At 37.3% G+C, this 21,781-nt stretch overlaps 4 protein-coding genes across 4 annotated transcripts; 2 read left to right on the top strand and 2 right to left on the bottom strand.

Moving 5' to 3' along the window:
- Positions 1–1,252: 1,252 nt before the first annotated feature.
- Positions 1,253–3,615, top strand: LOC137717948 (rac-like GTP-binding protein ARAC5). The gene is made up of 7 exons (XM_068457457.2): positions 1,253–1,642; positions 2,028–2,115; positions 2,217–2,326; positions 2,428–2,491; positions 2,892–2,956; positions 3,041–3,106; positions 3,200–3,615. The coding sequence occupies exons 1-7, from the start codon at positions 1,544–1,546 to the stop codon at positions 3,296–3,298; spliced, it is 591 nt and encodes a 196-aa protein (XP_068313558.1). The 5' UTR covers positions 1,253–1,543; the 3' UTR covers positions 3,299–3,615.
- Positions 3,531–8,413, bottom strand: LOC137717947 (ABC transporter B family member 13). Its single transcript, XM_068457456.2, has 9 exons — positions 7,953–8,413; positions 7,796–7,850; positions 7,505–7,680; positions 7,212–7,412; positions 6,867–7,126; positions 6,477–6,790; positions 5,413–6,396; positions 5,070–5,311; positions 3,531–4,951 (listed from the first exon to the last, which is right to left on the bottom strand). The coding sequence occupies exons 1-9, from the start codon at positions 8,229–8,231 to the stop codon at positions 3,731–3,733; spliced, it is 3,732 nt and encodes a 1,243-aa protein (XP_068313557.2). The 5' UTR covers positions 8,232–8,413; the 3' UTR covers positions 3,531–3,730.
- A 5,112-nt stretch (positions 8,414–13,525) lies between these two features.
- Positions 13,526–15,396, top strand: LOC137718606 (uncharacterized). Its single transcript, XM_068458157.2, has 6 exons — positions 13,526–13,660; positions 13,915–14,073; positions 14,382–14,422; positions 14,804–14,863; positions 14,964–15,023; positions 15,129–15,396. Exons 2-6 carry the CDS (start codon positions 13,956–13,958, stop codon positions 15,201–15,203), a joined length of 354 nt encoding a protein of 117 aa, XP_068314258.1. The 5' UTR covers positions 13,526–13,660; positions 13,915–13,955; the 3' UTR covers positions 15,204–15,396.
- Positions 15,397–17,479: 2,083 nt separating this feature from the next.
- Positions 17,480–18,932, bottom strand: LOC137716859 (uncharacterized). The gene has a single exon (XM_068456222.2). The coding sequence runs from the start codon at positions 18,425–18,427 to the stop codon at positions 17,762–17,764; it is 666 nt and encodes a 221-aa protein (XP_068312323.1). The 5' UTR covers positions 18,428–18,932; the 3' UTR covers positions 17,480–17,761.
- Between the last annotated feature and the right edge of the window lie 2,849 nt (positions 18,933–21,781).

Here is a 21,781-nt window from a genome sequence, read left to right as displayed (position 1 = left end):
TTAGAAAAGAGAGAGATTAATAGAAAACTCAATGACGGTGTTCGACAAAAAAAAAAAACTTAAAATTATAATGTACTTGTAAATATTGTCCCGTAGTTTAGATTTCAAAGTTTAGATTTCATTAAACAATTTGCAATTTTCAAGTCACTTAATCCATCTATTTTATACAAACAATATTTTACTTTAAAGTATTGAAAGAGAGATTCAAACCGACAATGGACAATGTGGATGTCTCCACATATAATTTCAGTTAGTTAACAGTATATTCATCTTAAATTACTCAAACTCACTAGTAATGATTAGATGAACATCTTACGATTGTCAAAATAATGGATAATCGACTAAGCGAATATCTTCCAAAGTTTCATTAAAATTTTAGGTCATTCCAATAAAGTCTTTGCCAAATATCGATTATTTTTTTATACTTTTATTAGAATTTGTGTATTTTAAAATCACATGTGTTTTTGATAACCAATACAATAGACGTCAGCTAGATAGTCAACTCTATCATCGAATAAATAAGGAAATAAACAATGTTTTGACACCAAATATTTTGGGATGTAAATAGATAGAGAGAAGCAAAAAAACCATTAAAAAACAACAATTGCTCATGAAGGTTTCCATAGAAAAACGTCTTGTTTTGACATACGGATTAGAACTACAGATACTTGAGAGCATACTAATGGAATAACAAAATACAGAGAATTAACATAATTTGGTCGTAGATCTTAGATTGTCACCTGATCATGAGCAAATTTGTTGGAGCATTTTTCAGTGTTTTAGAACACATCCAAATGATTAGATACTTGAAAAAAAAAATTAATTATTTGTATTATAACAAGTGATTACCAGACTTTATTCCCTACATTTGATTAACAAAATTCTCAATTTGTTGATGCTGCAGACACAACGGAAAGTACATTGGAACTTTGTTGTAGGTATCAATTTAAATTTTGAATTGGACCAAAACAAGATTTTTTTATTATTTTTTTAATTTGAACCAAGAAAAAGGCCAAAAGCAAAAAGTAAAAAGATAAACAGATAAGGGAACATAGGGAGGTGTGCCGGCTGGCAAAAGCTTGGCTTGGCTAGAATTGGATGTCTGGAGCCTAGGGATTAATTAATCTGAGCCGTACAAATTCAATCCAACGATCCCTATTAACTTATTTTTCTAACCCATCACATAAAACTAACGATTCTGATTTCTTTTATACATCAATTAGTAACCCAGATGATTTGATCTCTAAATTCCGAACACTAAGGTCCAATTCCGGCTTGGCTAATGGCTAGGTCAGCCAGCAGCTCTTCCAGCACAATTTTGACTTTTTGACTTCCCTCGTCCTCCCTCCTTCAAATTTCAATTTCTTCTCCCACACCTGCCACACTCCCACTCCCACACCATCTTTCCGAATCAGGGTTTCTGCTAGCAAAGACGGCGTCTTGGTGACCTCAGAAGGAAGTAGAAGCGACGGAAAAGGATATTTTCTGGCGGAGATCTGCTGCTTCTATCTCTAGGTGGAAACATTGAAATTTGAAAAGTGAAATGAGCGCCTCCAGGTTCATAAAGTGCGTGACGGTCGGCGACGGCGCCGTCGGCAAAACCTGCATGCTGATTTCCTACACCAGCAACACCTTTCCCACGGTCAGTGCCATTTTCGTAAAATTGCTTGCTCGTATGCTTCTGTTCTTGCTTCTTAGTTCTTCCCCGGCAATTTCCCGAATTTTGTCGTATGTGCTTATCTGCTAGCATAATCATACACAAAGCTCAAACATTGATTATATTTCACTAAAGTTCAAACCTTGATTTAGTTAGCTGAAGAACAACGTTAATTTTTCCGAAGATGATTCTAAGTATGCTTAATTGTTGTTAAATCTCTGATGCTCCACATTATGATGCATTGGTGTCTGTATTGTGTTTCATTAGCCGAAGAATTCGATTGTTTCGAAGTTGTTATCGTGCTATTTCGTGTAGGTGAACTTGAATTTTTGTATAATTGACTAAGAGTGTAGTTGTAATCGAAAAACAGGACTATGTACCGACTGTTTTCGACAATTTCAGTGCAAATGTTGTTGTGGATGGGAGTACTGTCAACCTGGCTCTATGGGATACGGCTGGTGATTTTACCTCTCACTCCCCTGTTATATATGCGATTTCGTTTCATTTTGTTTTTGTTTTTCCCTGTATTTTGGGAGGTTTAATAACCATTTTCTAACAGGGCAGGAGGATTACAATAGATTAAGACCATTGAGCTATCGAGGGGCGGACGTCTTTATCCTTGCTTTCTCTCTCATAAGCAAGGCCAGCTACGAAAACGTTGCAAAAAAGGTTCCAAATCTTCTTTACAATCCTGTTTACTTTCTTAGTATCTGTGTTTGCAACAATGTTTGGAGTGTGTATGAGTTGTTTGATTTTGTTTTCCGTTTCAGTGGATTCCCGAACTGCGCCATTATGCACCTGGTGTTCCAATAATTCTGGTTGGAACAAAGCTTGGTAAGATCTTTTTTCTCAACCCCGTTTGTAATGTATGTTTGTGCTGGTGTCTGATCTAATGCTTTAGTGTCCCGGTAATTTTTGGGACTATTGAGGTATAAACTTCCCATTTCTTCCATGTAGGATCCGAGTCACGGTTCAGTTACTTCTAAATTGCTTTGAGCCTGCATTGAATACTAGCTCTTAGTTTTGATATTATCTTCAATACCGCACTGTTTTAAGATTGATGTTTTGGTTACTTGGTCGTTTAGCAATTATCACTTTTATTCCTGTTATTGAGTCAACATTTCGTATCATTATCTGGATCGTTATTGTTATCACTTGTTATCACTTATTACTACAGAATTTTTCTTACTCGTTTGATGAACGAGGTGCTCAATTTTATGATTTTCATTTGCAGATCTTCGGGATGATAAACAATTTTGTATAGACCATTCTGGTGCAGTTCCCATTACTACTGATCAGGTAAGGCTACTGCTTCACCCCTAAACCTAAATAATATCTTTCTAAGTTGGTCTACTGACCTTTGATTTTCTTTTTGGCCTAAAGGGAGAGGAAATGAAGAAACTCATTGGAGCGCCTGCATACATTGAGTGTAGCTCGAAAACACAACAGGTATGAATGCTTTTTTGTCTTCCCTCATGCCAAATTTGTCATATGTCTTCACCCCTCGTTGTTGACATGATTCCTTGAAAATTTTAATTGCAGAATGTGAAAGCTGTTTTTGATGTGGCCATTAAGGTGGTGCTTCAGCCACCGAAGCAAAAGAAGAAGAGAAAGGGACAGAGGGCTTGCTTCATATTGTGAAGTGACAAGTAGATTTATGAAATGATTTGCTGACTGCCGACCTTTCTTCACCGCTACCTCCTTTGTACTCGAAGTCCTTGCGGAAGCAGCAAACCGTGGTGTATGTATAGTATGTACTGACATTTTAGGGATTCATGTGATAGCTTTAGATGGTTTGTTTAAGACTTATGTTCGTGTATTTAAGTGACAGTTAGCTTTGCTAACACGCATATTTCTCCGTCTTTCTCGTGTATTGCATCGAACTCTTTCTGGATAATGTCTGTATAACACAGTTCACAATTCAATACCATCTTATACAGAAGTTGCAAAATAGAAAAGCAGACAATAGTGGTCTTTATTAGTACATCCCTCGAAAGTCGACGTCTTCGATATAAACTATACAGTTTGTAATCGAAGAAATTCATAGGAAGTTTATCATATAATGCCGTTGAATTAATCAATCGCTTGTCTCTTTTGTTGCTGTAGACTAACTAATTGTTTGTAGAGACTACCAGGTCTTCCAATCAGCTGCTCGTGGCTTCCCATTTCGGCCACCCTACCATTTTGTAGCAGGGCAATACGGTTAGCATCACGAATAGTTGACAACCGGTGTGCTACCAAGATTGTTGTTCGGCCCTCCATTAGCTTATCAAGAGCCTCTTGGACCAGCTTCTCAGACTCTGTGTCCAATGCACTGGTTGCTTCGTCCAGAAGAAGAATCGACGGATCTTTCAGTATTGCTCTGGCAATTGCCACCCTCTGTTTCTGCCCTCCCGATAACTGCACTCCTTTCTCTCCCACTTGAGTTTTGTACCCTTCAGGCATTCGACTTATGAAACTGTGTGCATTCGCTGCTTTTGCCGCTGTCACTACCTCTACTTCCGATGCTTCCTCGTGCCCATACTTTATGTTCTCATAAATTGTTGTGGAGAACAATGCCGGCTCTTGTTGAACTAGACTTATTCTCTTCCTCAACGATTTCAAGTTCAAGCTTTTGATATCGTATCTATCAATTAGAACCGTACCAGAAACAGGGTCATAAAATCTCATTACCAGTGCAATCACTGTACTCTTCCCAGAACCACTTGGCCCGACTACTGCAAGGCTCTTTCCTGCTGAAACACGTAAATTCAAATGGTCGAAAATGGTGATATCCGGCCTTGCAGGGTACCAGAAACTCACATTCTTGAACTCTATATCTCCTTTGACATTAGCAACAACATTTGATCTGGGATCATTACGATGTATGGCCGTTTCTCGCTTTAGGATACTGAAAATTGGGCCGAGCACTTGCGATCCCTTCATAATTTCTGGCGTGAGAGCTAGGGTTTCTGCTATACTCAGTGACGTGACTATTAGGACCATAAAGGACTTGATGATGTCTCCGAAATTCGAGTCTTTATCCTTGATTAGTACTGATGCATACCAAAGGCCAAGCGCATAAGAACAGAATGCGAAAAACTGCGATAAACCGTAGCAGAAACCTGATATGTGGCCTCTTAGAACTGCTTGCTTGTTTGGCTTGTTTAGTTCCAAGGAAAACTGGAGTGATATCCGTTCTTCGCAACCAAATGCAGCAACAGTACGTATGTTGGCAATTGCTTCACGTGCCACGGATGTTGCTTTTGAGTAGGCAAGGTTGTAGTCTCCTCCGAATCCCTTCAGAAACAGTTGCTGCGCATACAGATCAAGAAAACCAAACATATGTTGGATTCAGGATAAAAACAATTGAAACATAAACAATAATACAATATGCAGCTCTTAACAATGTCGTGGTTGTTTTTATTCTGACCTCAGTTATGGAAGCTCCGATAAGTAGAGGGAGGGAGGCACTCACGACAGCTGCAATACGCCAACTTAAGGTGAAGGCAATAGCGAAAGCAGTCACCGTGAGTGCAAGATTCTGCACGATTGTTGATAGACGGTCAGCTAGAGCGCTTCGCACTAATGTTGCGTTTGCTGCTAAAGTTGAAGTCAGTGCTCCAGTGTTATTCTCATCCAAATCAAACCAACCAACTTCGTTTGAAAGGATAGCTGCAGTGGAAACAAGAATGAGTTCTCAGATTTGATTGATTTTGTAATGTGCATTACACGAGAAATGAAAACATGAATTGATCTTTGAGGTCGAGAAGAACCTTTGAACATTAATAAGCGTACGCGAGTTGTGAGCCGCTCCCCCATCAATGTATAAAAGTAGTGCTGCAGGAGATATATTGGGACAGTAAGAGCAGCCAAGCCAACAAATATGAGAGCTATCCTATCAACATCATGTTTGATTTGAGAGCCACTAGGACCGTAAAACGCTGTCAAGATGTGAGTTATTCCAAGGGCGAAAAGAGGAGCTTCCATGCCGGCCAGAACTGCACCAACTGACCCGAGAATCGCATAAGGCCACTCGGGCGCATTTAGTTTCACTAATTCCCACACTGATGCAGAGCTGTTTTGATCACTTGGCTTCTGCTGTTTTGTTGTGGTTGCCTTGTCCTCCTGCGGATAGTTACTCGTGGTATCGCGAAAGCTGGATTCTCTCGAAGAATGTCCAGATACTAAGCCAGAATCTTTAACATGTTCCAGTACCTGCAAGCTCACCAGATTTGCATACTCCCCTTTCTTGGACATCAAGTCTGAATGGTTGCCACTCTCCGCAACCTGACCGTTCTTCAAGACAATGATTGTGTCCACATCCCGGATAGTGGACAACCGATGAGCAACGATGACTGTAGTTCGATGCAACATGATTTTCTCTAGTGCCTGCTGAACGATAAGTTCTGATTCTGCATCAAGAGCGCTTGTGGCCTCATCTAAAAGTAGTATTTTTGGGTTTCGCAGCACTGCTCTTGCAATAGCTATTCGCTGCTTTTGCCCTCCGGAAAGCTGAGTTCCTCCTTCTCCTGCCTGAGTGTTGTAGCCATCAGGCAATCCTTCAATGAAAGAATGTGCATTTGCAGCTTTAGCGGCTTCCATGATCTGATCCATGTCTGCGTCTTCTTTACCGTACAAAATGTTGCCGGCTATAGTAGTCGCAAACAATGCCGGTTCTTGACTTACCAATCCCATCTGTTCTCGTAACCATTTCAGTCGGAGAGTTCCGAGTTCATGTCCATCCAACAGTATTTTACCTGACAAAAAGTGGTTTATGATTTAGACCTCAAAACAAAAAACGAAATGGTTATTAGACAGGACCCGAAATAATATATACCTGAAACGGGGTTGTAGAATCGCTGAATCATGGATATAACAGTGCTCTTTCCTGAACCACTAGGGCCAACAACTGCAAATGTCTTGCCAGCTCCAATCGAAAAGCTCAAATTCTCAAACACCATGTTTGGTCGTGATGAATAGGCGAAACCAACGTCACAGAAGTCAATCTGCCCAGATACTTTCGGCAACACTATTCCATTGTCCGATGCCTTAGAGGAATTGGAATCCGAATCAATCATCGTCATGATATTACCAGCAGCAGCTCTACCTTTCGCAATTGCAGCAAGGCTTGGAGCAGCTTGGCCTAGAGCACTACACAAGAAAAAGGTCTGCTTTTAATCACGAAACGGATAATAGTAAATGCGCACATAATTTGGAGTGGACTTACAATCCACTGAAGATGACATTGAGGATAGTTGTGAATGCTTTCCCTCCGTTCGTGTCGTGATGCCTTACAAGTATGCCGGCGTACCACAGAAGCAATGCCCAAGCGCAAAACAACAGCCCGTATGTAAACCCTACGCCAACTCCCTTCGCAATACCGCTCTTCTTTCCCAGCTTGAGGGCCTTGTTCAGTGAGGTTGAGTATGCTTCAATGGCTCTGTCCTCTCCCCCGAAGGAGTACACAGTACGAATCTGCGAAATAACCTGGTATATGCAAAATGTGAGACCAAAATAGGTTACATTAGAGGCAAGATTTGTAAGATAACGAGGACTGCCGAGAACAGTGTACCTCTTCAGCAACCTTGCCAGCTTCTGCATAAGCAGCCTCACCCTTTTCGGATAAGGTAGACATGATTATAGTATAAGCTCCCCCTGCAATAGCTATGAACGGAACCACAGCCAAGGTCAGAAGCGTAAGCTGCCATACTGATGTAAACCCAATGACAAATCCAATAAGGAACTGCGAAAGGTAGCGCAATGCATGGCCGGTCTGCATTCAGAAGATACAAGGACCAATGTTAAATTACGTTACTCTAGGTACCATCTTCGAGAGATTTCACAACGGATTTGGTTGCGGATTACCTTGTCACCTATTGCATCTTGCACTAGAATTGCATCACTTGAAATGTGGAAAATAATGTTAGTGTCTCTGGCTTCATTGTCGAAAAAATTTATGTCCTTGTTTAGAACTGACTGGAGATATTTCATTCGCAAACGCGCTGTCTGCCTCTCCCCCGTTCGTGTCCAGAATGCTACACCTGAAAATTAAAGCGTCAACAAGGATACTCATACTTAATCAACTTGGCTACACTCATGTCTGCTACTACTGATGCTCGTATAACTAATTCGAGAATTGAAGTTTACGAAGCGTACCAATCCATGCTGATGCGAAGAGAACGAGTCCAAGATATACCAAGTACAAAGCATACTGCAAATGAAAGAAAAGGGTAACCTCACATACATATCTCGAAACTGAACATCATCGCACAAAAAGGATTGCAAAAACCTAGTCTGAAACGTTTGATCTTACCTCGGAAACCCGGGCAGACTGTTGCTGCGGATTCTTTGCCAGATGCCCTAACGAATCGATCATACGACCAAAAACAACAAAGAACACAGGAAGCACACCACCATGGATACACGCCCCAACACTTCCCAAAAACATTAACAAATAGTCCGCCTTATCAGCAGCAGCGAAAAGTCCGATGAGCGACACGCTGCGCAGCTTGCTCGGGTTCGTTTGTTTGTCCATTTTCGGAAGCGAGTTTCCGTCCAAAAACTTGTCGGAGGAAAGCTCTACTTCCTCCATTCTTGAATGCCAACAGACAAAGTGAAGTTTGCAGATAGCAAAAAGGGAGAGAAGTGTTCATTTCCCGCCAATTAATGCAGAAGCTGTATAACTAGTTGGCGTCTCAACAAACAAATCGGCTCTCTAACTGCATTTTCTCGGAAACTTTATTGCCGTATTTGTAGCTTTTAATTTGAGCCGTTGGATAAAGAAAGCAACTAATTCAATAAATAAAAAGATTTAGTTACTTGGGGTCCAAGTTAAGGACAAAAGGAAGGAAAAGTATAAATTTAAATCATAGTAAAGTGGTGGTTGCACTTGAATTTTCATGGATTTGAGCAGCAGGAGTCGGATATCAATCACATCATCTTTCTACATTAATATGTGGAACTCGTTTATATAACGATGACATTCACAACTCCACATATTTAGTTTGAGAATTTTTTATTTTTAGTTTTTAAGCAAGTTATCACTTCTCAAATTTTAGATTCTGGATTTCGGATACTCGTTTGGGTTTAGGACTCTTTAAAAAATGAAGTCAAAATCAACTTAAAAATTAGTTGGGGTGTGTTATTCACACACCTTTTTTTACTTCTCACACACCCCTTGTTAATTTATGTCATTTCATCTTCTTCAATTCATCCAATTCGAAAATCAAAAATTAAAAAGATGTGAAAGAAGTAAAAAAATGGTGTGTGAATATCATACCCTAACATAATTTATTTCTTAAAAACATCAAAAGTGTTTTTTAGAGTTGATGAAGTCAAAACCACTCATTTCTCTCTCGTCTCTCTTATTTCTTTTTCTTACTCTTTCTCTTTCGCCCTTTTAGAAGTTCCCACTCCACCAAGGAGTTGTTGTAGCTGAGTTTTTGTCTCTCTTATTTCTTTTTCATACTCTCTCTCTCCCCACTTTCTCCCTTTTAGAAGTTCCCACTCCACCAAGGAGTCGTTGTAGCTGAGTTTTTTTTTTATTTTTTATTCTCTTTAAAAACAATTAGAAATCTCATACAACAATAAAGCCTTTTACCATTAAGTGAGGTTGGCTGTATGAATTCTAGAACACGATTACGCTCGGTTCTGTGCCACGTTTTTCATTATATCTAAGTACTCCAAGTATTTTCTTAAAGTCTCTTCCAAAGTCTTCATTGGTCTTCATCTAGGCCTTCGTTTCACATGTTCAAATCACCGTAACCGATTTTCTCTCATATTTCCTTCAATTTCAGGTACTTCTACTTTACCTTGAATATCATCATTCCTAATATTATCCTTTCTCGTGTGTCCACACATCCAATGAAGCATTTTCATCTCCGCTACACTCATTTTATGTACGTGTTGATGCTTCATTGCCCAACATTCCATGCCATAAAGCATTGTTGGCCTTATTGTCACCTTATAAAATTTTCCATTGAGCTTTAGTGGTATACGACGGTCGCACAACACACCCGATGCACTCTTCCACTTCATTCATCCAACTTGTATTCTATAGTTGAGGTCTTCATCCAACTCCCCCTTCTTTTGCAAGATAGATCCTAAGTAGCAAAAACAATCGCTCTTTGGTATTTCCTGATCTCTAATCCTCACCCTTAACTCATTTGAATCTCTGTTCGCACTAAACTTGCACTTCATATACTCTATCTTTGACCTACTTAGGCGAAGACCTTTAGATTCTAACACTTTATATACTATGTTTGTCAATTATAAATCTCATACCAACAAAATTTGAGTTAAAAAAAAAAAAAAAATTCAAGTGAGACTCTTAAGAAATGTTTTGAGGAATAATAAAAGGAGAGTTTTAATGAAAATGACTTAGACCAAGACTATTTTAATAAAAAAAAACCACTCAAAAGTTTTCTTTAACCAAAAGCACCTCAAAACTAATCATAAGAACATGGGCCTCCAATTCTACATGGGGCTGGATTTCATAGCCCAACAGGAACAAAAATAAGTTTCCAAAATTACCCCAACATAAAGAAAACTTAGACTTTAGTGCAGGTTTTTTAAAGAGTGGGATCCCCATTTTAGCCACAAAATGGGGATGATGTGCTCAACCATCGATGAGATCGTGCGGCTGGATTTAACGTGCCCATATTTTTTTTCTTTCAACGGGAGAAAGAATGGCTGAAGAACCAGAGAGATTTTTCAATATGACCGGAACACAGGGTGGTACACCACGTGTCATTATACAAATGGTGGGATATATATGTCAAAAAGTTAATAACTTAAAAAATAAAATTTTCCACCACTTATATAAAAACACGTGGTATGTTATCCGTGTTCCGGTCACAATGAAAATTTTCTGGAAGAACAAGGAAGCGTAGTTTTGAAACCTTTCATTTTTTGGGTTTTTCTTCCTTCATTCTTGGTGCATATATCAGTCTTTGAATTTACTTGTCCAAATTAGATTCAGATTTGGAGAATAACCATACTTTGAGAAGAAAAAAAATCCCAAATTATTGAATCCAATCTTCAAAACTAGAATTAAAAAGAAACGAACAGGAGAAAAGCTATGCAATTGAATCAAGGAGGAGGACATTCAAACTGAATCTATTTTCCATGGAACTGGAAAAAACCAAAAAGCCCAATTCCTTGCACCCATTTCTTCATAAAACTAGAAAGGAAAATAAATCTCTACCATTAATAGACCAGCACCAAACTACCATCCACCTTCTTCAATTACAAAATTTGGAAAAGAAAAAGAATATAGAAAAAGCAGATGAGAAAGAGAGAAAAAAGTGACTTCAACATGGCTTTCAACATTCATTTTTTATGTGTCATCATCCATTGCTATGAACCTTTCATTTCTGAGAAAGTTGTCAGTGAATATTGGAAGTTAATTTAATTAATTAACACTATTATTAATTTGAAGTGTAAACATAAAAATAACTACTAATCGTTTTGGAATCCGCAAATGAAACTCGTGGCGTGCTACAAATTTTGAAATGGTAGGAATAACTTGGAATGTAATTTTGCGATAGTTTTAGAAATAGCCTGCAGTATTTTGGTTCAATTTCAAAAATAGTATTGGTTACTTTATTGTATTTTTAAAAATAGTGTTTACTTTCTTCCCTTCTAGAAATAGTGTGTGTTATATTTTGTTATATTTCTAAGAATAGTGTTTATTTTGTTCCCTTTCAGAAATAGTGTAAGTTATTTTAGTTCAGTTTCAGAAATAGTGTGGGTTATTTTGGTTCATTTTCAGAAATAATATTGGTTATTTTATTCTAGTTCTAGAAATAATATGGGTTATTTTGGTTTAGTTTCATAAATAGTATGGATTATTTTGGTTTAGTTTCATAAATAGTATGAGTTATTTTGGTTATGTTCCATAAATAGTGTGGATTATTTTGTTGTAGTTTCAGAAATAGTGTGAGTTATTTTGCAGTAGTTCGAGAAATATTGTGAGTCATATTGGTTCAATTTCATAAATAGTGTGAGTTATTTTGGTTCAGTTCCATAAATAGTATGAGTTATTTTGTTGTAGTTTCATAAATAATATGGGTTATTTTGCAGTAGTTCCAAAAATAGTGTAAGTTATTTTAGTTTTGTTTTGAGAAGTTCCATAAATAATACAAGATTACCTCCATCAAATCACAAACAAGAATATGTAATCACACTTTTCGACTCATGTTCAACAAATACATTATAAATATTCAATTTTATTTATTTTTATTTTTTAATTTTGTATTGGAGCAAAGACATGAGAACCCCATTTGAAATGGTGACTTCTCTCCGTGAGAACCGACTTGGGATGTCTCGGTCTAAATTTATTATTGAGTAGGTTTGTGTTGGGCTCTTGCTTTTAGCCCCGTTTTTCAACCAAAAAAATGGTGACTTCTCTCTTGCTCTCTCTCTCAACCTCTGTGTGCCAAAATCTAAGTAAAATGCTTAATTAAATGCTACACTTTATTCAATTTGACAAGCTTCTAAATTCTACTACTAATTGTACATTTTAAAATGAGAACTGCTAAACAGACTCGTCATCCAAGTAAGTCTCATGGAAATCATTATACACGTCCTCTATCTTGATAATATAAGCAAAGCAAGCCCACCACAAAACAAATAAATAAAGGTATAGTAAAATAAGTGTAGTAATTATGCTTCCTTCACCTTCCCAACCATATTTTCCCTATTTTTTAACATCTCTGGCTGCAAGCCATATCACCCCTACATTGCATCACCATTAAAATCAGCATGAACAACCAAAATTAAACCTTGGATCCCAAAACTTGAAATTAAACTAGCAGGAATCACACCCAAATGTAATTTTGAAAAGTTAGAATCCACCATGAAATCACACTTAGAATAATCCCAGTTTAATTCATGGATGTGATTCACCGCCGTACCACACCACCGCCTCATCGCATCAGCATTAAAATTACCTTCACACCCAAAACTTGGATCCCACCGTGTTCTCATGCTTCGTCTTTTTTTTTTTTTTTTTTGAAAACCTGCTTCCATTAAAACGGGCCGAAGCCACAAACAACAGAAGCACAAACAGAGCAAGCCACAAAGGCAACCACAATCAAAAGCACAGGAGGGGGATTAACTCAGCAGACCCATACCAAAGATACGGTCTCCCCCGCCCAGGCCAAAACAAAAATTAATGGGGGCATGGTAACCCATCCTTGTTAAGAACACGGACCAGCGAAGATGGAGGGAGGTTTACCCAATTCACACCGCACATCTCCAGATTACTTCTCGACGCCAAAACATGCGCCGCCAAATTGGCCGATCTCGGTACCCAAGACCAACGACACTCCTGAAAGGTCCCCCCAATACGCAAAGCCTTCGAGATATCGGGGAAGGCCTCCCAGCTGCCCCTCATTGTGGAGTCCGACTCATGCTTCGTCTTTGTCGTCTTCTCTTCGTCTTCGATTTGCCATCATCTCCCAAACTAAAGGCGGTCTAGTTTTCTTTGACAAGACTAAACTAATAGAAAAAAAAACTAATAGAACCCAAAAAGGTCAGGGGCAAAACCGAGTAATTAGTATGTTATTATAGTTGGGCTATTTTAATTGGACTTGTTTAATATTGGGCTTTGTACTAACTATTAAATAAAATTATTACATGACTTTTGATTAAAACTCAAAGTTTTCAAACCATTTTCATTAATTTTCCATTTTCATTAACTTTTTTTAATAAAAATTAAATAGGATATCAAACAGGTCCTAATTGTCGCCCCTAAAAATATCCAACAAAAAGTGAATATAAAAGAAGCTAAAGGGGCCGTAAATATAGATAGTTTTGGGCCTTCAGTAACTAATTCCAACCTATAAACTAAGCCTGCTACAGCCCAACTTTTTATAAATTAATAAAGATATTTAGGGTTTAAGATTTAGCAGACGGTGGGTTTTGGGAGTTCAGGTTCAGCTTGATTCCGCTTACAAGTTGGGATTTAGGGTTTTATCACGGAATTTCCATCGCCGACTCCCCTCACGACGATTGCTCGTATGTTTTTTTTCTTAATTTTAAGTTCAATTTCTTCTTTCACTGTTTAATTTTAATGCTTCGGTGTTTTCAGTAGCTGCTTCTAGTTTGATTTGTTGAATTCGCTGTTGGGTTTGTATTAATATGAATTAAGATGCCAATTTGATTTTTTTGGACAAAATTAAGTTGCCCGGTAACTGTTTGATGAAATGCTCAACTGAACTAGTGGCATGTTTTGGGTTTGACTTTGCTAATGCTTAAAGCTCTAACTGCAGGTGCAACAACAATATCTAACGGTGCGTCCGAGAAGCATTTCATGGCATATTCCCAAGGTCGCAATTTCTTGTTCTGCGACTTGTGTGGGAGTATGCTAAATTTGAATTCAACTAAGTTTGCTCAATGCCCTTTGTGCAAGTTGAAGCGAAATGTGAAAGGTAGAGCAAACTTAAGCTTTCGGCCATTCGTGTTAACTTTTGCATCTTTAATCTGTTTTCTAGTTTCAAAATTATGAATCCATGCTGTATTTTAGTTTTATATGCTCGATTTCGAAAAGAGTTTACATTTGGAAGTGTTTCATATTCTAACCGCTATAGAATTTAAATCATGCCATGTCTCGGGCTTTATATTTTTCTGTGACATAGATACGTAATATTTTTGTAGGTTCATAAATCCCTATAAATGTAACTTAATATTTCCTTTCCTTAGTTTTGTAAATTCCTAATGTGATTTCGATTGTCTTCAGAGATATCCGGAAGAGAAATATCTTACAAAGTCACTGCTGAGGTATGCCCAAAACTATCTTGCTGATGCCTGTCATATATGTGTAGATTGTAGGATATTTATATAGATTCTATGTGTGGATAATCGTTCTAGTCTTCGTCTGTGTGTGCTTCTGTGTACACTAAAACATGAACTGTGATGTTGTCGGACAGTTTTTTTCTTTTCCTTCATATGTTCTCATGCCCATCTCACACACTTAGGAATGTGGAAGGGCTTAGCTTCACTTAGATATGAAAATAGACGCAAGCAGCAAGTTTAGTTAAAGATTACACTCAAATGTTGGATCTGATTGTTGTATCTGAACTGATATCAATAACGTCGAACTTTATATCTCTTTTGGCATCACAGCACCAAGTTATTACTCTATGTGTGTTCTTGTTGCAGGATATTAGAAGAGATCTAGGCATATCAATAATTCCTGAAGAGAAGGTGCAATTGCAAAAGGTAGATGTGCTTTTTGGTTTTCAAATAAAGCTGTGGTTTTTGTTTGGGAATGTGCTTTCAATCTCCCATTTTTCTTATGCTACTTTTTTCTCGTAAACAGACAGATGCTAAAGCATGTGAAAAATGCGGCCACAACGAGCATACGTATTACTCCCGACAGGTATGCTAGAATCGCTCAATCATCTAAGTATCTGTTCTTCTTCTTTTTGGAGTCATCTAATTATCTTTTATGTTGCCTTGTCTTCTTTCATTAATACGTATCCAGATGAGATCGGCAGATGAAGGGGCAACTACTTTCTATGTGTGCACCAATTGCCAGCACCAGTTTACTGAGAATTGATGCGTTGGAGGTTGTAAGAGATTATGGGATCACAGTGTGGGCCTTGATAGTTGACATGTTCCTAACAAACCTAAGATTTATGCCTTGTATTGAGTGTATATTTAAGATTTATCAACTGTGCGATCCAAGTTTTGTCATACCGAACCAGATTTGTCAGCTATAAGATTTATGCCTTGTATTGGCTGTTTTGTTATAGGCATTATTTAAAATTTCTTCGATACGATTAGTATTTCCAGAGAAATTCAAAAATCAAACAAAGATATAGAAATGGAGAGTGAAGTCTAAACATTACCTCATATCGGAGAAAATTATAAGTTTAGGCTAAAATCGACATGTCATTGGTAGTTCCGGACACATCTACTAAATATTGGAGAAATTTTTATATTTCATCCAAACCAATATTTGATAATCCCTAAAATTTTATTTAAATTTCCATCATGTCCAATGAAAGTAACCAATATCGATATCAATATTCCATATGTCCGTTGATATTTTCACAAATTTGCATATCGATACTTGCACAGATACTGATATTTAAACACTGGTTATAGATAGAGTCAGTAATCTTTATATCGTTCTCTTTAGCATCAAATGTGAATGCAAATTACATATGGTCTAATATCCTAGTAGATAGGATATTGCTTTCTACCCATGCATCTCTGGTTCGAAACTTTTTCTCCTCAAATTATTGTAACCCTTCCCCTACCCGTTAATAATGGCAATTTCAAAAAATAAAAAATTAAAAAAAATAAAAATAAATAAAAAAGAGAGAGTGAATGCAAATTCTTTACCTTATGTGGTTTTGCTTCCGCTGTTTTTTTATTATTTTTATTTTTTAAAGAAACACTATTACCTACATTAAGAGGTTGGGGAAGTAGATTAAGCCTCATAATAGACTAGCAATAATATAGTTCAAATTCATCTTTGGGGATAATCAAAATAAATATAACTTGTTTGGATATGAGAATAGATTAAGCCAGGTGGTGGAAGTTTTGTTATCCCCAATACTCCACATGTATGTGCTGTTAGAGTTTTTGTAACGATCGGAATCAAATTTCAAGTGGATCAAAACTACATATCGATGATATGTTATTCAAATATCGATTGATCTAACATTTAAAGATTGACAGCATAGAAAATAGATGTCGTACTCAAAAACTGATCATTTTGTTAGATTAGATTTTATTATTTTAGTTTATGGTTTTCGGCAAAGATTGGTATGGTTTCCGTTTGATAAGTTTGGTTACGATGAAGTAAACGAAGAGAAGGAAAAATTGGTTCATTTTGGGGGGTATGTGGCATGTGACGGATTTGGTTGCTGCTACTGAGATCTGCTACTGACCACCACAATTATTAATGGAGCGCTTGAATTGGTGACCACTCGACTGATATTGAGTATCTAGTTATATATTGATCGTTTGTCACAATCTAATGTTTGACTGTTGGTTGTTGGAATTGCTTGTTTGCTCGCTCGCTTGAATTGCTCACTCACTTGAATTACTCGCTTTCCTTGTCTTGTCCATCTAACAAAGCATATATTGTCGCGTCCGCCTATTAGGGCTTGTATCCACATCTAATTGTTGGAAAACACATGTCGTATACCACCACAAGAGTTTGATGAAGGTGTTGGAAATTAGTTTTATTATTATTTATGGTTTTCTTGTGGGCCAAAAATATTATATTTTGTTGCTCGTTAAGTATTAGGATTTACTTTAGTTTTCTATATACATATATATATATAGAAGTTTTGTACTCGTTTATTGTCAAAAAGTTAGTCAAAATGTAGTGTTATAGGTTATTTAGCCATCTCGACGAATTTGTAATGCTCTTTTTCATTTCAATTAACAAAGTACTATTTGTATTTCGTTTGTCGTATATTTTGATTTTCAACTCATTTCCGTAATTAGAACCTGAAAAACGATCATTTGACTAATTTCCCAACCAAAAAACTTGAAACATCCTTAGGGCATTCTTCTAGGTCATAAAACCTCCATATCATTATTACTTGGTGACCAACAAAAGGAAAAACAAATTTGAAAAGAAAAAAGAAAAAAGAAAAAAGAAAAACATCCTCGGGTAATTTTTTATAGGTTATTTAGTCGCCTCGACGAATTTGTAATGCTCTCTTTCACTTCAATTAACAAAGTACTATTCGTATTTTGTTTGTCATATCCTCTAATTTTCAACTCATTTTCGTAATTAGAACCCGAAAAACAATCATTTTGACTAATTTCCCAACCAAAAAACTTGAAACATCCTTAGGGCATTCTCCCAAGTCATAAAACCTTCTTATCATTATTCCTTGGTGACCAACAAAAGGAAAAACAAATTTGAAAAGAAAAAAGAAAAACATCCTTGGGTAATTTTTTGTGCACCCCATTCAAAAATACAGGTGGTGAGATCATAAATTTCCTCAAGGAGAAAGGAGGAGAGGATTACATGATAAATTGATTATCACGAATTAACCCTGTCACAAGCCTTTATTTAGACAAATGACACCTACAAACCAAACCTTGATCACCAATTACCAACACAACAGCACCAACCACCTCAGCCGTTCACCGGAGACGTAGAAGACGGCAGAGGTTGTCGGTTGCTCCAGCGTCAACCCCTGCTGCAGCTTCAGCGTTGCAACCAAGCCTTGGCTGCAGAGAAAACCTCGGCAGAGGCAAGCTACTCGGAGGCGGCGAGAGAGTGAAAATGTAACCTGAAAACTTCTCCTTATCCACACCACGACCGCGGCGGCCACCGAGACTCTTACCAATGGATGATGATAAAACCCTAGTAACATCTTTGGGAAGATCATTCGGATCGGGCCCTAAAGGGCTGGTGGAAGCGATGACCGAACACTCGGTTATCGCTTTGAAGTCATGCTTATTAGCTTCTTCTTTCTTGGAGGGCTTAGACGATTTCGGCTTTTTCGGCGTGAGAGATTGGCTTCTGGTGATCATGTTGTTGGTCTTCCTGGTGGCGGGAGGATGGGAGGCGCCGCGAGTACGCAACGGAAGAGACGGCAGAGACTGGTGGTGGAAAGGTGGTCTGTTGGGAACCGGTAGAGGAAGGAGAGGTGGGTGTTGGTGCTGCTGCCTTTGCGCTTGTTGAAGATGTTGGTAGCGGTGGTGGTTGAACACAGAAAGACAAGGTGGAGGAGCTTGGAGGAGACCTCCATGGATGTTGTAATTTATGGGAGCAAGATTTTCAGAGCTTCTTCTCATCATTTCCATCTGCTTGCAGGCACAGATTGATTGTTCTACAACAACAGTTTCCAGTTTCCACGGCCAAAAATTGCAGCTCTTCTGAAGTGTAATATATCACAAAATCAAAAATATATGCCACCGTGAAAATCTTGGATTAATATGCAAGATTTTCTGTAGAAATTTGGTGACAAAAAAGAAAGAAAACGTTTGAGAAAAATTTACAGTAAATCTGAACCAAAAAAGGATTTCGATCACGAGAAATCAAGGAACCAAAATCAAAATGTTTCTCTAGATCAATACTTTTTAGTTGAACTCGCGTCGAGTTGAAACAAACTGATCAAATATAAGAATTTTAGGCCGTCAAGAGACGATGAAAATTTCAAATTAAATTCGAGATAGGAATTTTAAGCTTAACATAGAAGTTAGAATTAGAGATCTCAAAGTACTTTGCGTTACCTCGAGGAATCTTGAATTAGCTTTGTACCTCTACCTCCTTTTTATAGAGCGATGCTCCCCCAAGGAGAAATTTTTTATTGTAATCGGAATATGAATGATACATCACGTATTTTTATATACATAGTGAGAAATTTTATTTTTTAGGTTATTAATTTTTTAACACATATATTCTATAATGATACATAATGTACAATTCTGTGTTCCAGTCACACTAAAATATCTCTCCTCCCCAATGGCTACATTATTCCTTTTTGGATCAATCTCAGTTTACTACCCTAAAGTTTATTGATTTTCAACTTTTGATACATGAAGTTTTTTTCGTCCCAATTTGGTACTTAAAGTCATAATTCTGGGATACTTTCATACATCCGTTAAGTTTTCCATCAAAACCTTTGTTAACTGATGAAGTGGCGCCTACATGAACAATAACTGAACGCCACGTGTCAATATGGGTTCACGTGAATTTAAAAAAAATATTTAAATTAAAATAAAAAAAAAAAACTTTTCTGAGCATCCTGCCTCAACCTTCCCGACCCCTCCCTCATTCTCCCTCCCTTCTCTCATTTGCACCCACCCAACCTCTATACGGTACCTACCCCCACCCTCTTCACCTCCCCTCCCTTCTCTTTCCTCCACCATCTTCACCCAATTCCTCCCATCAGATCGTCGCCGTATTCGAAACCCCCGAACCCGTCACCGTCACCATGGGCTTCAAGATTAAGACCGTTCAGCATCGAGGCCTGCGTCGTACCCATATAGGTGGAAGAGGAGCAAGGTAGATGGTGGGTGTGCGGGGAGGGTGGGTGCAAACGAGATAATGGAGGGAGAAAGAGGGGAGAAGGTCTGAGGGAAGTAGGACGCCTAGAAAAGAAAGAAAAAACTTTAATTTTTTTAATTTTTTAATATTCACATGGCTCACATTGACATGTAGTGCTTAATCATTGTTCACGTGAGTGCCACGTTATCAATTAACGGAGGTCCTGACAGAAAACTTAACAGATGTATGAAAATGTTCCAGAATTATGACTTTAGGTATCAAACTGGGACAAAAAAAAACATGTACCAAAAGTTGCAAATCAAGAAAATTTAAGGTAATAAACTGAAATTAATCATTTATTTTTTTTATTTTGTATTTTAACGTTTTATACGTGTTATAAAATATTTAAAGATTTGTATCTTATTAGATTTCTGGTATTTGACAGACAGCCGTTGCGGTCGGCTACAACTTGGTCCAAGACCGGGCACTGTTCTGTTGGGCGGCAACCGCCAGTTCGTCTTCCACCGTTGGATCCCGCCTATGGAAAGAGCCGTTGGGGAAACTCTGGCCGTTGATAAGTCTGGGTTCCTCGTAATTGGTTGGGCGATAGGGACTCGTTGAATCCTAGCCACGCACGTCTTTAACTAGGGGTGTCCCAGCATTGTTTTAAAATCATCCCTCTGACCTCAAGTGCAGGGTAGGGAAGGAAGAAGTGGTGGCAGTTTTTTTTAATTCTTCTATTTGTTATTATCTTTTTATTCCACATAGTGAGATTATTATTTTAAAATGTAGTGTTTTTCACACACTCCTTATACCTTACATATATTCTTGTTAATTTTTCCATATATCTTGTTTAATTTCATGCAATCCCGATCAACTGAAAATCGAGAATAATGTGTAAAAAATAGGTGTGTCGATAACATCATCTTATTCTAATTCGAATACAACTCTTCTTCATTAGGGCAATACACCACTTGAAACTTTCTATTTTGAATATTTTCATATTGTCCTTGAGACGTTCATTCTCATCCTGCAGTCTTGTACAATGATGTGTATCGTTGCTTTTTTGGGTGATCTTTTAAAGTTTAATTTTGCTAAAAATTAACAAAATTTAAAATCGTTTAATTATATAATAGTCGCCAATTATGTAAACACTAATTGTTTTTAATAATATTGACTTAATATCAAACGATTTTAAATTTGATTAATTTTTTCACAAATCTTACCTTCAAAATATATAAATATAAAATACACAAGTGTAATGATTGTTAAAAGTTGCAAAATGAGAATGATAAGAAACAAAAAATGATTATGTTAGGGAGAACAAATTTTATGGAGTAACGCTATAAAGACTAAATTTACAGATAAAATTTGTACACTAAATGATGTATCATCAATATGAAGTAAACACATTAATCGATATTTAATTAATAATTTAATTATTAACAACCACATTATTTGATTTATACAATTTGATTTAAAAATTTTGTATCTCTAACATTATGCGGAGAGGTAAAAAAAAAAAAAAAAGGAAGGTTGGTAGCCTCCCGTTGCCCTTTTTTTATTTTTATTTTTTTGTGGGGGAAATGATTGGCAATGTTTACAATATATAAGACTTGGCACGTATCGATATTTTGTATTTTTGTTGACATCTGGAACATAAGAAGATAGAGATGAATTTGGGACAAGATTCTCTTCGGATCCTCATTGTGGGGATCTAGTAATTAATCAATTGTATTCATTCATTGTATGTCGTGCAGTTAGTTTTCGTTAAGTACTATTTATCTTTAATTTTAAATTAAAAATTTTAAATGATTTCTAGCCGCACGATGTACAATGAACGAATACGATTGATTGATTCTCTGAATCCATACAAAGAGGATTCGAAGAAGATCTTATTCCATGAATTTGGTTGCATTCCATCGTCGCGCGTGTTCATGCACTATACACGTGGCCTCATTTCAGCAACTGCTGTGCTGACAATGAAAAATCTTCCATAATTTCAATGACCAGGGAGGGAGATCAAGATCTTCCAAAATTCAATGAACAAAGTGAGAGATCCTAATTTGCCACATTTTCAACGTTCCATGTTGAATTACATCCTCCAGCCTACGTATACCGGAGAGAAGAATGGTAGAGGTTCAATCATTTTTAACACGTAGCGCTTC

Source organism: Pyrus communis, chromosome 8 (assembly GCF_041283825.1).
Source record: "Pyrus communis isolate YQ-2024b chromosome 8, ASM4128382v1, whole genome shotgun sequence".
In the NCBI taxonomy this organism is placed as follows: Eukaryota; Viridiplantae; Streptophyta; class Magnoliopsida; order Rosales; family Rosaceae; genus Pyrus; species Pyrus communis.
Note: the sequence above shows the minus strand (reverse complement) of the source record. Positions and strands in the feature narration are given on the sequence as shown.

Bases quoted from the DNA above. Each gene is read 5' to 3' on its own strand.
- LOC137717948 (XM_068457457.2), top strand. From the start codon at position 1,544: ATGAGCGCCTCCAGGTTCATAAAGTGCGTGACGGTCGGCGACGGCGCC. The intron at 2,116-2,216 runs GTGATTTTACCT...ATTTTCTAACAG, and splicing joins GGCTCTATGGGATACGGCTG to GGCAGGAGGATTACAATAGA. The intron at 3,107-3,199 runs GTATGAATGCTT...TTTTAATTGCAG, and splicing joins GTAGCTCGAAAACACAACAG to AATGTGAAAGCTGTTTTTGA.
- LOC137717947 (XM_068457456.2), bottom strand. From the start codon at position 8,231: ATGGAGGAAGTAGAGCTTTCCTCCGACAAGTTTTTGGACGGAAACTCG. The intron at 7,127-7,211 runs GTACACTGTTCT...TGCATATACCAG, and splicing joins CTGGCAAGGTTGCTGAAGAG to GTTATTTCGCAGATTCGTAC. The intron at 6,791-6,866 runs GTAAGTCCACTC...TTTCTTGTGTAG, and splicing joins AATGTCATCTTCAGTGGATT to TGCTCTAGGCCAAGCTGCTC.
- LOC137716859 (XM_068456222.2), bottom strand. From the start codon at position 18,427: ATGGAAATGATGAGAAGAAGCTCTGAAAATCTTGCTCCCATAAATTAC.
- LOC137718606 (XM_068458157.2), top strand. From the start codon at position 13,956: ATGGCATATTCCCAAGGTCGCAATTTCTTGTTCTGCGACTTGTGTGGG. The intron at 14,423-14,803 runs GTATGCCCAAAA...TTCTTGTTGCAG, and splicing joins CTTACAAAGTCACTGCTGAG to GATATTAGAAGAGATCTAGG. The intron at 14,864-14,963 runs GTAGATGTGCTT...TCTCGTAAACAG, and splicing joins AGAAGGTGCAATTGCAAAAG to ACAGATGCTAAAGCATGTGA.